The sequence below is a fragment of the Astatotilapia calliptera genome, chromosome 14 (assembly GCF_964374335.1).
Source record: "Astatotilapia calliptera chromosome 14, fAstCal68.1, whole genome shotgun sequence".
NCBI lineage: Eukaryota > Metazoa > Chordata > Actinopteri > Cichliformes > Cichlidae > Astatotilapia > Astatotilapia calliptera.
Window position 1 is genome coordinate 40338928 of NC_137435.1, and position 13573 is coordinate 40352500.

A 13573-nucleotide genomic window follows, 5' to 3' on the forward strand; every position below is an offset into this window, starting at 1 on the left:
CCCCTCTGGGGGTGAGGGTACCTGGACCTGGGGTGTAAAGTATGTTTGGGGAGTGTGATTGTGTGTACAGTGTCTATTTGTCTGTCTTTACGTTGGGTGAGTGCTGAGTATTTGTATATGTGTATATGGGGGTGGGAATGCAGGTTTGTGTCTGTGTGCTGTGGCTGTGGCTGTATGTCAGGTTGGGTCTTAGACTCCGCCCCTCTGGGAACATCCAAAGTATGGAGGCCTTTCTCCCCCCACCACACTCCCTGCCGGTGGCTGATGCCCTCGGGTGTCAGTGCGTTGGTGGTTCTTGGTGCGCGGCGCTGGGCGCTCAGGTATGTACCGGCTCACTCACAGTGGCTGCTTGGCACGGTCGGGCGCCCGTGGCTCGGTCAGGCCTTTTCTGGGGTGTGGGGGGCCCTCAGGCCTCTGGGCCTGGGGCTCGGTTCACTCTGGCACGGCTGGCTGCCCGCAGAGCCCACGGCACGTCACTGCAGCCCCCTCTGACCTCTGCTCCGTGGCTGCTGGGTGACCCCTCATTTGGGGCTCTCCTCAGCTCTTCCCAGGAGGGTGGCACAGATGCCCCTCTGATGGTCCTCCTTGGGTCCTCGTACTCTGGGGCCTCTGGATCTCCTCCATGCCTGCTTCATGCCCTGGGGTGGGGCTATGTCTCCCCACACTCCCTAGCAGATCGTTACATGGAGAAACCTTTTGAATACAAGCGTGCTGATCCACACAGGTGTTCACAGACACAAACTACCTTTCGTGGCTGCTACCTCACAGCACATTGTGCGCTGTAGGTCCTGCGTGCCACACAACAGCATTCAATATTTAATATTTACTGTTAGCTATTAATGTGGTGGTGCTGTGTTTATGTTGCTCTTTTTTTTGCTTAGGGTTAGGGTTTCTCACTGTCCCTCTTCCCCTCTGTTTTTCTTTTCCTTTCCTTTCTTATCCCCCAGCCATGTCTGTCCCATCTGTAACAACTGAAGATAAAATAAAATAAATAAAAAATAAAAAAAACTTCATGTTTTCCTGCACTGACTGATGGGAATGCGAATACAGTCACAAATGTTTGGCCTGTACTGGTGCATTCTTACGTTCACTGGGATATCAGTGAAGCCTCACAGTTTGTTTTTTATCTTTACAGTATGAGACAGCAATGGCTTGTGAGAACCCGGCAAGCATCCAGGCCGGCTTTGAGGATGCAGAAACTGTACAGACGGGCTGTGAGAATCCATCTTCTGCTCAGTCTGTAGCCTATCACACGGTCAACAGACGCTACAGCGAGTTCCTCAATCTGCAGACACGACTGGAAGAAAAAACAGAACTGAGGAAACTCATCAAAGGTACAGAAGCTTTATATTTTGCTCGACATTTGAAAGGAGTGTTGCATTAGACCTTTGAGAACCTTAGAGAGTTTGTTTGTTCCAGTCTGACTCATCTGATCTTTTTCCAGGCGTGAAAGGTCCAAAGAAAATATTTCCAGACATGCCGTTTGGAAACATGGACAGTGATAAGATAGAAGCCAGGAAGGGCCTCCTGGAGACCTTTCTAAAAGTTGGTGGAAAACCTTTCTGTAGTGCACTCGTGTTGTTTGTTGGCCTGCTGCTACATTTCTGGTGGCTTCTTTCTGTTTCAACCTTTTCAGCAACTGTGCGGCATCCCTGAAATAGCCAACAGTGAGGAGATGCAGGAATTTCTCGCTCTCAACACAGATGCCAGGATCGCCTTTGTCAAGAAACCTTTCATTGTGTCACGCATAGACAAGGTGACTATTTCATTCTAACACGAGTGAGTGACACATGAGTGTTTGTGCTTAGTTTGCTGATATGAAGAAATGACCTGCTCTGGTTTCAGCTTGTGATGCCTTGTGGCAGCTGCTGTTGGGATTTGGCGCTCGATAAATAAACCTGAATAAATGGAATTGATACAGCTCATATGTGTTTACTCGTGCAGATTGTGGTGAACGCCATCGTCGACACCCTGAAGACGGCGTTTCCTCGCTCAGAGCCTCAGAGCCCCACAGAGGATAATGAGACTGAGGTGGATGGAGGCAAAATAGGTGCCGATAAGAAGACCAGGTAAGAAACACGTGCAGGCTCAGTGGAGCACGCTGCTTCCTGCGCCTCCTGCGTCTATCCTGTGATCCTCTCACCATCAGAGCTAGCTAAGAGCAATGCTGTGAGGACTCACTTTTGTGTTTTTTGGAGTAGCTGCTGCACAAGAGTTTGAGCAGGTCGTCCACGAGTCAGAAGGTCAGCGGTTTGAGTCGGGTTAGATCACACAAGTTAAACCTATTTTTAAATTTTTGTGCTCCAGGTGCTGAATGTTTGTTTTTCTTACAGATGCAACATTTAGCGATACACTGTGCATTTCTATTTGTACTTTTGTTACGTCTTTCCCAGCCTGTCCTGCCTGAGACATTGTCATACTGTATACCACCTGTATAATGTAAAAACTGAAATGGCAGCAATAGAAATGGAGAAACAAACAGATCAACCCTGAACAAGAGGAGTCTTGGAGATCTTGGAAAAGCAAAATGTGTTTGGCGCCACAGTTATGATCTGAGTGCACTGTGTGTGCGTCACCGGTGCATTCACATCATAAATCTGACTGCAGTTCTTACTGAACATTTACTGATGCAGAGCTGTTGTTCCCCACGATGAAGTCAACCCAGACTGGGAACACTGAAGAGGCCCTCCACGGTTTCAAAGCAGAGTGAGACGCCCGTGCAGTAGCATGGATCTTTACTGGTTTAACACGTCACTTGTCTTTGTAGTGGGGATGATTGCGGTACAGTTATTACTGCGTAATAAAAACCAGGCTTGTTTTAAGTCAGGCTCAATAACTGCTTGAGTTGTTTTCAGTCATGTGTGTTCTGTTTGTTCCAGATCTCGTCTGAAGTTCTCCAGTAAAAACGTTCCCTGTATGAATGGCTCAGACGTGAGACCTCCAGTTCTGTTCAGTATGGAGGAGGCCAGCACAGTAAGCGACTTCCATCACAGCTCGGGTGCACGCTTTTTAAATGATGCAAAAGTTCACACTGTGGAGCTTCTTTTGTGCCTTTACGAGTGAATCAACCAGACTGAGTTAACAATGAATTAAAATATGAATGTAAATGTTTTGTAAATGCAGACCTTCTGTTTGCTGATGTGCAGAATATTGTGCAGCAGACCAAGAACCTCAATCAAGTCTGGTTGCTTCTCTTTCCAAAGGACAACTTTTTGCAGCTTTCTGCCTCGAGGCACATGGCCTATGGCCGCAGTAGACCAAAGGGGTGCCACTCCTGTCAGCTAAGGAAGCATAATTATTTGGTGGTTTAATGGTGTGGGCTTTTCTTTTGTAGAGGCATACGTTGGGCCTCTTACTGCCAACTGAGCTGACCCTGTCTGTGCCTTTATGATGATAGCGGGTCTATGGCTGGCCCCAGCAGGCTAATACAAGATGTGTTGCAAAGCTCAAATCATCTCAGTCATTTCCTTAGCACCACAGTGAGGTCACTGTGGCCTCCACAGTCTCCAGATTTACATTCAGTAAGGCACCTTTGGGATGTGGAGGAACAGGAGATTTACACCTGTAGCCCTCCCTGAGCCTGGTTCTGCCGGAGGTTTCTTCCTGTTAAAAGGGAGTTTTTCCTTCCCACTGTCGCCAAAGTGCTGCTCATAGGGGGTCATATGATTGTTGGGTTTTCTCTGTATGAATTATTGTAGGGTCGACCTCACAATATAAAGCGCCTTGAGGTGACTGTTGTTGTGATTTGGCGCTGTGTAAATAACATTGAATTGAATAGCTGCAACCACTATGTGACACCATCATGTCAGCATGGACCAATCTCTGAGCAATGTTTCTGTCAAACTGCTGAAGAACTGAGACGGTTCTGAGGGAAAATGGGATCCAGCTGCTTTACTTTCACTGAATGTTATTAAGTGCAAACCTTTCCTTTTAACTGTATTATAGAGGACCGTACCAAGCTGATTAAAGTTTAAGTAACTATTAAAAAAACTGTTCTGTGATTCCAGATGTTTAATGGGATGTCTCTGGGATATTTGCAAGACTTTATCAATGAACAGGAGAAACAGACCATGAAGGATGAGACAGAGAGAGGGACCTGTGCAGGATTAAGAGAATTTGGAGGCCATCTGGATCACAGGAAGAGTCGGGAACGCGGTAAGGACACGGGCTAATATTCACATTGGTTTATGAATGTTTCAGTGCTGCGTGTGAATTTAAACCAGTAAAGGAAATACTCAGTAAGACTATTGAATAAAATAAAACTGGCCATGATCAGCCTCAGTCACACCCAACAGCTGACACAGCAGCACCGTTCCAGCAGTCCTGAAATCTGTATGTCTCTGATGGTTTTTGTCTAAATTACTGGAGAAGTCATCATGTTGCCTTTGGCTGATGTCACTGCAGGAAGATGGATCAACTTAAATGGCAAAGTTAAAAGCCAGCGTTGGATCTCGAATCACCATTATCACACTATCATCGTGTGTGTGTGTGTGTGTGTGTCTGTGTGTGTGTGTGTCTCTGTGTGTGTCTCTGTGTGTGTCTCTCTGTGTGTGTGTGTGTGTGTGTGTGTCTCTCTGTGTGTGTGTGTGTGTGTGTGTGTCTCTCTGTGTGTGTGTGTGTGTGACTCACGCTGGCTTGTCTGCTTTCGTTTGCCTTTGTGTCTGAGCAGCTCACTGACTCATTAAGTCACTACCACTTCCCATTCAGTGTCTCTCTGTGGTTACAGCTGGGAGTTCTGTTCCAGTCACTGATCAAATGCATCAGACCACATGTTCATATTTTGGCAAACTGACATGCTGCTGTGGATACAAAGAGCGAGGCAGCAAAGGAAACTAGTCTATTACTACATTAGTTCTAAAACAGGCATCTGTGACAGAGCTCACGGCTGCTGCCCAGGCTGGGCGTTCCTAATCTGGCAACACTCTGTAATAACCATCATTGATGGTTGGTCAGTTGCTAGTTAATAGTGATGGGTTGTTTGCGAACGAAACGGCTCTTAGAGCCGGCTCTTTGACGTGAACGACGCGAGCCGCTCCGTATCGCGAGCTGTGGGTTGTTTTCTTTCTCTCTCTCACCCTTTTCCTGCTTCACTCCACAGCGAGCCTTGTGCTTTGCGCTGAGCAGAGGGGGGAGGGGCGGTAGTTACTCAGTAGCACAGGAACAGAGCGGGAGGGAGAGAGAGAGAGAGCAGGGACAACAACATTAGAAAGGTATAGTAATCATCCACAACTATTTTCAGTTGCAGATGATAAAGGATTCAGAAAGTTTATTCATGCAGGTCCATATGACAGAGGATGTGCATCTTCTTTTTGTTTTCATATTTTATATTTAATTGTGTTGTGGTTTGCAGTGTTTTGTGTTGTTTCATTTTAAATTTGTTTAAAAAGAAAAAGCTGAACATTTAAATAGTTAAAAGTTGAAATGTGAATAGTTGGTTTTTGTATTATATGATTTATTTATTACATTTTATGTGGAGTGAATAAATAAAAGTATATTTACGGTGGTATGGGCTCAAAATGTGGTCATAAATATTTTGTACTTGTAAAAAAGATTTGTGTGTGGACTTAGCCCAAAAAAACCCTGCAAGTTACAAGTACGAATTTTGACCCTATTTTTCTTCCTTTAAGCTGATTGGTCAATGTCATGTCAATCACAAATGTAACAATCCAATCAGAGAACAGATGGGTTTGGCTGTCGGAGGGGCGCTTTTTTGAACTGCAGGTCCTTGAAGGGTAATCTCTATATAAATATCCGATAGCAGCTAGGTCCCCTAACTTTCAGCAGCTGTTGAAAGGATAAAGTTGTGCTATATCAGTGGTTAGAAATAACATCATTACTTTAGGATTAGTCTAACACAAAGTCAGGGCTGACCCAGGACCATTGCTGTGAGTCACAGCGCGCAGCATAAAGGTCCTTTCACATCGGACGCAGGATGTGCTGCTAATGCTAACTGCTAACTAAAAGCAAAGGATCCAGAATTTGTTGCTGGCTGCTGGGCTCTGTGGGTTTTTGCATCAGTACCTGCACTAGATGCACCTGCTCCTTGTCGTTTTCATCTCTGACTTTATGTGAACTACAAGAGTTTGTGGGTTTTTTGCTGGTTCTTCAAATGTTCAATAAAAACATGTATGCTAATTCATAACGAAGAAAGCTTTGTGATGAAGACTGTCATTTCCAAAACACTGCCCGCCCCCACCCCGCGGTCCGCAGCGCTGTTGAAAAGGCTGTGGAAGTCCCTGTATTAAACACGTAGACCTGTGACACAAAAATCACCAAACTCGGACGACCACAGACTGTTTTCCTTCGTGGTGATGAAGGAAAACGCTGGGTTGGCATGTAAAAGGGCATTTATTCCCTTCAAAGACCTGCAGTTCAAAAAAAGCGCCCCTCGACAGCCAAACCCATCTGTTCTCTGATTGGATTGTTACATTTGTGATTGACATGACATTGACCAATCAGCTTAAAGGAAGAAAAATAGGGTCAGAATTCGTACTTGTAACTTGCAGGGTTTTTTTGGGCTACGTCCACACACAAATCTTTTTTACACATACAAATCCTGATTTACAAGTACAAAATATTTATGACCACATTTTGAGCCCATACGGTGGCCCCTACAGACAAAACACGTACAAAACACAACAGAAGTGCTCCAGGATGCTAGGGGGCAGTGTTGAGCTTTTGTTACCTCGTGGCTACACAAGCCAGCAAGTACCAACGACCGGATTTGGTGTGTGGTAGTAACAGGTAAATGAACATATTTTTAAATTATTTGAATATATACGAGTGCCTGTGTATAAATACACAAACGATACACACATGCTTTCATGCTTTCAATTGTGTAATTTAAGTGATCTAGTAGCTCTGTTATGGAAGTTCAGTTCATGCTAGAAATGTGTTTTGGAGTTTGTACGTGTTTTGTCTCTAGGGGCCACCTCATATATTTATATATAAACATATATAAATAAAACCACTTTTTTATTTATTTATTTATTTTTTACGTTAGTAATTCCTTTTGTGCGCAATTTTATATTCTTGTTAATAATAAATTAATTAAAGCAACAAAACAACCTGAAGAGCCGGTTCTCTAAAAAGAGCTGGAATCCCATCACTACTAGTTAATCTTTAATCAGCGGTTGTTGTGCTGCTAAGAAATGATAAAAGATAATTTATTGGGACAAACAGGTATGTTTGGATGTCTTGATATACACAGCTGTGAGGGACATGTCCTCGTTCCATCAGTTTGCTCTGAGTTCTCAGGCTCGTTGAGTCCTCGAATATGATCTGTTCATAGCAGAGATTGTATAAAAAGTTTCTCCCTGAAGTGTGTCAGAAATGTTAGGACATTCAGTCCAAACCCAAAACATTAACTCTTATCTACCTTTAAGACTTATCACAAAGGACTTGTTGCATCATGCAGCGCTCCATCATTGCTCATTATAAAGAACTACCACAGGAAAAACCGAGGCCCTTCCTTCTTATGCTCGATGCTGTAATGAGACATTCACTGTTTAATAAACCATTTTTTCACAGTCAGCCAGCGACGTGTGAAACTATCAGACTCTAGTTTCTTCTTGTTTCTGTAAGAGGGGATGAAGTACGTCATAAACTGCTTTAAATGTTGTCTTGGTATGATGGACAGGCACACGTCTGCTAACAAGTGCTAAGTAACAGAATTTCATCCAAACTGAAGCACAAATTTCATGAACAATTGTTCCAACAAGAATCAAACAGGATAGCAGACCAGCTAGGCAGCTAGCCAAGGCTAGGCCTAACAGACAGCCATCAACTACAGCTGTCAGTAAGAGCTGCCACGCTCCTACTTTAACGTTAACATACATGTTTTGCTTCTATTTTGCTGGTTTGTTTCAATTTTAGTTACAGCTTCAGTCCCCACAATTGGGAGACTGTGAAAATGTAAACAAAGAGAATGCAGTGATTATCAAACCCATATTTTATTCACCACAGAACATAGAAAACATGTTTAAACTGAGAAAATGAGCCCCCCCCCAGGTCAGTTTGACTTTGATCGCAGCAACATGTTGTTGCTGTGTTTCGGGAATATTGTTCACATCTTGTCTGATGCAGAATTCTAGCAGCTCACCAGCCCTGGGTCGTCTTTTTTGGTATTTTTCATGCCAAATGTTCTCAGTTGCTCAAAGGTCTGGGCTGCAGGCAGGCAGAGATGCAGGCTTTTAAATGAAGGGCCGATGGCGGACGGACGGCCGCTCGCCTCTGTAGTGGTTGTCTGTTTTTTCCAAGCAGAATTTCAAATTCACGAAACCTTTTCTCTCAGGTTGCTTCAGTAATTTTAAATGAGCGTCTGGGCTCGTTCACATACAGCTGCTTCTTCACACAGCTGGAGCGTTCGCCTGCATTTGTCCATGCGTGGTGAACAGGGGCTGTTTTTAATGTAAAAATGTCAGTATTACACTTTCACATGAATCCATATCATGGACGTTATTATGAGACCTGCTTTCCACTTGTGCAGAAGTGTCAGGTAAATACATAGTATGAAGTATAGAGACGCTTATTTGAACATCCACTTGATGTGAAAGAGAACAGGTGAATACACACTATAGTATGTACAGTCCTGAGCAAAGGATTATGGGAGTGAGCCGAACATTATTCTGAGCATGGAGTTTACTGAAAACAGCACTTACACTGAAACAGGCTGTTTTACAAAGTTTACGACCACGCGCCTTTAAAAGGCCTGACCGTTTGGACTTTGCTGCGGAGCACCAAACGTTGGACACTGAAAGGTGTTAGCCTGCATCAGCTCATGGCTCAGTTTATACTGTTCTACACAAACACGTGACAAATCTTATTTGTGCATGTAGGGCGGCTCGATTATGGCAAAAATGATGATCACGATTATTTTCACTGACATTGAGATCTCGATTATTTGACGATATTTATTTAACAATAACAATGTGTTGAATAATGACTTTAAAAAATAATATAAAACAGTGCAAATGTTTGCAATATAAGAAATAAATGAAAAATGTAAACGTCTGTGTTTAGTGAACTTTGCAGTGTTGCTCTGTGGTGCAGCTACTGTAGCAAAGTTTACACACTGTGTCTACTTGATCCACGTCTGACTGAACCCATAATGTTTCCACACCACTGAAGGTTTTTTACCTCTTTTCAACCAACAGCAGTCACTCTCCTCTCCTAATAACTTCTGCTGAGCTTTCCGAGCTTCCCTCGGGTCCTCTTAATCAGCGGTCCCCAACCCCCGGGCCTCGGACCGGTACCGGTCCGTGAGTCGTTTGGTACCGGGCCGCGAGAGTTGAAGCTCAGGTGTGAAATGTCTGGTTTTCAGGGTTTTTATCAGTTTTCAGTTATTTTGTTATCGTTTTTTATCGTTAACTCGGTTTTCCTGGGTCTTTTCACGTGTGTTATGAATAAATTTTCTTTTTTTCGGTACTAGTTTCATTTTGTTGTATTTATCCGCGACACCTTAAAGGCCGGTCCGTGAAAACATTGTCGAGCATAAACCGGTCCGTGGCAGGTTGGCGTCCACTGCTCCTAATTGTTGTGACACGTGTTCGAAACGCAGAGAGGTGCGCTCGATTTGCCACACGGAGCAGCGCGAGAGTAAAGCAGGAGGGAGGGGCTAATAATCGGCTCAGTCATTTTTAATGATCGTTGAAAGCCCAGATCGTAATCGTGATTAAAATTCGATTAGTTGAGCAGCCCTATGTGCATGCTTCATCCTCTCCCTTGCAACCCACCTGTTGTCACTCCACCTCATGTCGTCTGCTGCCAGTGATGGAGGCTGTCATGTGCTGGCTTGCCATGTATTGCAGATGGAAGGTCAAGGTGACCCTTAAGAAAAAACGGCTCCATTACTGCAGATGGCATTCTTCACTCTGTCTTCCTGAGTCATAGATGTGACCGTCAGTAAATGTGTGTCATTGTTGTAGTTGACGTGACAGTATTACAAACATTTTGTTAGTTACAGCAGCTGGTATGGAGTCCAGTAGTTTTCATTACCAGTACATAGTACTGAGGCATGTGTTTGACCTTTAGGTCAGCTTCTGTTGCTTCTGATACTTAAAAGTTGATTCACAAATTATTTAGAGGCAAAGCTGAGTGACAAACCTGTTTCTGAGGCATGGCAGCGCTTGAGTCCAGCCACATGAGGGCACCATTGATAAACGTATGAAAAGGAGCATTGGTATGCTCTTCACATCTACACTTCATCAGTTACACACCGGCCCTCATTTCTTTGTATTTAGCTGGGAAAATGTGAAATGGGTGCAGCGATTTAGTGAAGCACGAGCAAACATTGAAGGAAATACAGTAGATAAGGAAAAATAGACTCTGTATAATTCTAATGAGCTTGAAAGTCAATATTGGTGTGCCCACATTTATTCTTCAGCGCTGCCGGCGTTCTTACAAGCTGTCCTGTGACTCCTTAGTCACAAGTAGGACCAGCTCTCCAGGCTTCTTGAAGGACACTCAAAGCTCTTTGGATGGTGGCCACCTTTTGTCCTGTTCTGTGAATATGATCAGAGAACAGAGAGACTCTGCATCAGTCTCACAGTAAATGAGAATCTGGCTCAAAACTTTTGCACAGGTCTGTATGTCGAATGTGTCACTGAAACAGGTTGTATTATGTTTCTACACGTGCTCAGTTAACACTATATAGTAGACGTGATCTTCAGCTGTACCACAGTAAGAATGTGGTTGGATGTGTTTCTGCATTTATGTCTTTGTTTGTTCCTTTTTCAAAGGTCTCGGCTTTGGATCTGAGATGGCGCTGGCTGAGGTGGCTCTGAACATCCTGTGTTTACTGATGAAGCAGCAGTGGAGCTGGCTGTGCATGGAAAACATTCAGAAGACCATCAGACTTGTGTTTGGGACCCTTATTAACAGGTGACCAGTTATTGAACGGTGGTGAGAGTCAACATAAAGTTGACGCTCGCTTCAGACCTGTCGCAGCACTTGCACATTCAGCCTCCTTCTGGATGGCGTCTGCATTACTGATGGGGCTTTAGGCCACTTTCATGTTAACCGAGTATAACGAGGCAGCAGCGCAGCGACTCAGTGGTTAGCACTATTGTCTCACAGCACACCACGTTTTTAAGCGCTTGCATGTTTCATAGTTTGGAGGTTTGGAGTCTGAGCTGTCATTCAGCAGGAGGTGGGAGAGGTCACAGTCCATTACAGGGCAGGATGAGTTAAATCACACAGCAGCTTTAGCTCTATGTTAAATGTATACAAATATAACCCACCCATTGTGTTAGTGATTAAAATAGGGGCGTAAAAACAGTCAATGTTGGGAGAACGAACATCTGAAGTACATTACTGTGCTGTGAACATGTCACAATAATATGCATGTATTTATTTTACATTTTAAATCCGTCTTTCTTTTTTGCGTTGGTACTGGGTTACATGTCTCAGCTCAGATGTTCTAGCACTTTCTAGTGGATCCACATCCTTCCAGGTCTGCTATAGTTTCTCTTGGTTTCCTGATGACCATACGCGAGCTCTGGAACGACTTCGCCCTACAGTCTGCTACACGTTGAGTACGGTTGTCATCACTGCACCAATCTGTCTCTGGCCCCCTCGTCCATCTTACCCTGCATGTAATCAAGCCCCAAAGCCCCTCTCTCAGGGAACCAGCTTACTCCAAACCAGACCTGGGCAACGCACCAGGATGTCTTCATCTTCTTAATTACAATGATGTTTATTCGTGTAACATTCCAGAGACTAAACCTCACTTAGATGCTGTACATGTTGTGCTTTTGGCACCTGGGAGCTACTTAGTGCAGCTAAAACACATCAGTGGTGCTGAAGCATCACTGAGCTCATTTCTCGCTCTCTTCACCAGCAGTAACGTTTTGAAACAGCCCAGAGTGACTGTCCAAGTAAATCTGGCTGCTGCTGCTGCAACCTGAGGTGCTTTTTACAAGGCTTTCAGCTACAAAGTGTCTGCGTATCTGTGTGCCGTAAAGTCTCCGCACGGAGCCAGGTCAGGGCATGAAGACACATGCTCCCTCGTGGAAATTCCACAGAGAGGGCTGTTTATGAGCTGGAAAGGCAGTCTGGGTTTGTGCAGTCGTTAGAGAAGAGGAGTTGAAATGTCAGACGAGGGTTTGGGACGATCCTTTGCAGCGGTCCATGTGAAAAACCAGTAAACAAAAGTCTAATGCAAGAAAAGTGCCCCACGTTTTTGAATCCCAGTGTTTTCATGTATGCTGTGAGTCTGTGTGGACATGCACGCCTGCACTGCCTGGCCTCTGCAGAGAATGCAGACGCCAACTCCCCAAACATTTGTCGCAGATGGGTATAGCTCCCACTGCCAGTAAACGGGAGGCAGTGTTCTTGGGTTGTAGCGTTTGTGCCATCAGTCCTGTGACCTCACGTTCCCTGGGGTGTTAGCACCAGAATATCTAGCTTCATATTGATACCGAGTCCTCTATTTTAAGAGGGTCTGCCATTCAAGTATGTAAGGCCTTGTGCTTTTGTTTGGCCTCGTCTATATTAGGCAGCAGCCTGTCAGCAGCGCCCTGACAGCTCTGTCCTCTCATCACAGAGGTTTGTCCGTGCAGATCAGGTGAGATGCTGTCGGTAGAACCGCTACACATGAAACTCAGCCGTTGAAACAAATGAACAGTGGCTTATAAACCATAACACAAGGTTAAATAATGATTCCTGGAAGAGCTGCGCACAGTGTAAATTATATAAACGCTTTCTGTAAAAGGGAAAATGATGTGAATGATGGTTAGAAGTGCTTTAAAACGTCTCATGGGGATTCAGTGATAGTTAGCAGGAGCCGGCCTCAGCGCCTCGGGACGTTTGTAGCCTTTGAAGCAGCTCATTGTCAGTGAGAGGCAGACGTGTCGCTCATTCTTCTGCTGCTTCACTCAGGGCTGAAACCTTCACACAGGCATCCATGTCTGTCAGAGGATGATATTTATATTCTGCTGCCCTCCTCCACCATCACACTGTTGGTTTGTGTTGAACTCTACGTTAATGTTGCATTTTAAAACTTAGAGATCTGTCAGTATTATATTTAGCCAGTGTGGTACTAGTGCAGGATTAACGAGCTATAATCTGAATAATAAATTAGAGTGAAACCAAAAACTGAAACAGCTTATTTTCATCTCTTCAGCAGCAGGAACAGTTTCAAACAGTCCAGAATGATTTTCAAAGTAAAACTTGTAAAAAGTGTTTTTCTGTTATTAACAGCGGGACACATTTTTCTGCATCAGTCTTCAGTGCTAGTTCAAATAATTAGGGTTAAATGGATGTATAACTATAACTACACACCTGTTCTGTCCTTAATATGGCTTTAAGATCACTCACAGTGATGCACAGGGGCTTGTTTGAGTGCAGCTCAAGTGCACATTAGCATGCAGGCTGAAGGAGCAGGGGTCTGAAACTTGCTTACAGCGTGTGGTCGTGTTGCACTTCTGGTCGTTGCAGGCTTTGTGACAGTGTGTTACTCTGCTGTGCTCCCCGGGTGAGTGAATAGGTTAGAGAGTAACAAAGAGCAGAGATGTGAGAGAACAGGAGACCTTTGGTTCTTCTAACTTCATTGTACACATAGTTGCACTGCATC

The 13573-nt window shown here is 44.4% G+C and overlaps 1 protein-coding gene across 5 annotated transcripts in view; it reads left to right on the forward strand.

The window, feature by feature from the left end:
* snx19b (sorting nexin 19b) overlaps positions 1-13573 on the forward strand; it is a 72343-nt gene that overhangs the window by 3410 nt on the left and 55360 nt on the right. For all 5 annotated transcript variants that reach the window (XR_013901313.1, XR_003274378.2, XM_080288741.1 and 2 more), the window contains exons 4-10: positions 1136-1334; positions 1445-1545; positions 1637-1756; positions 1945-2069; positions 2880-2973; positions 4008-4155; positions 10740-10881. Coding sequence is in view for 3 of the 5 variants with exons in the window: in XM_080288741.1 (XP_080144867.1) it covers positions 1136-1334; positions 1445-1545; positions 1637-1756; positions 1945-2069; positions 2880-2973; positions 4008-4155; positions 10740-10881 (929 nt within the window). In the remaining 2 variants the exon portion in view is untranslated. The remainder of the gene's footprint in view (positions 1-1135; positions 1335-1444; positions 1546-1636; positions 1757-1944; positions 2070-2879; positions 2974-4007; positions 4156-10739; positions 10882-13573) is intronic.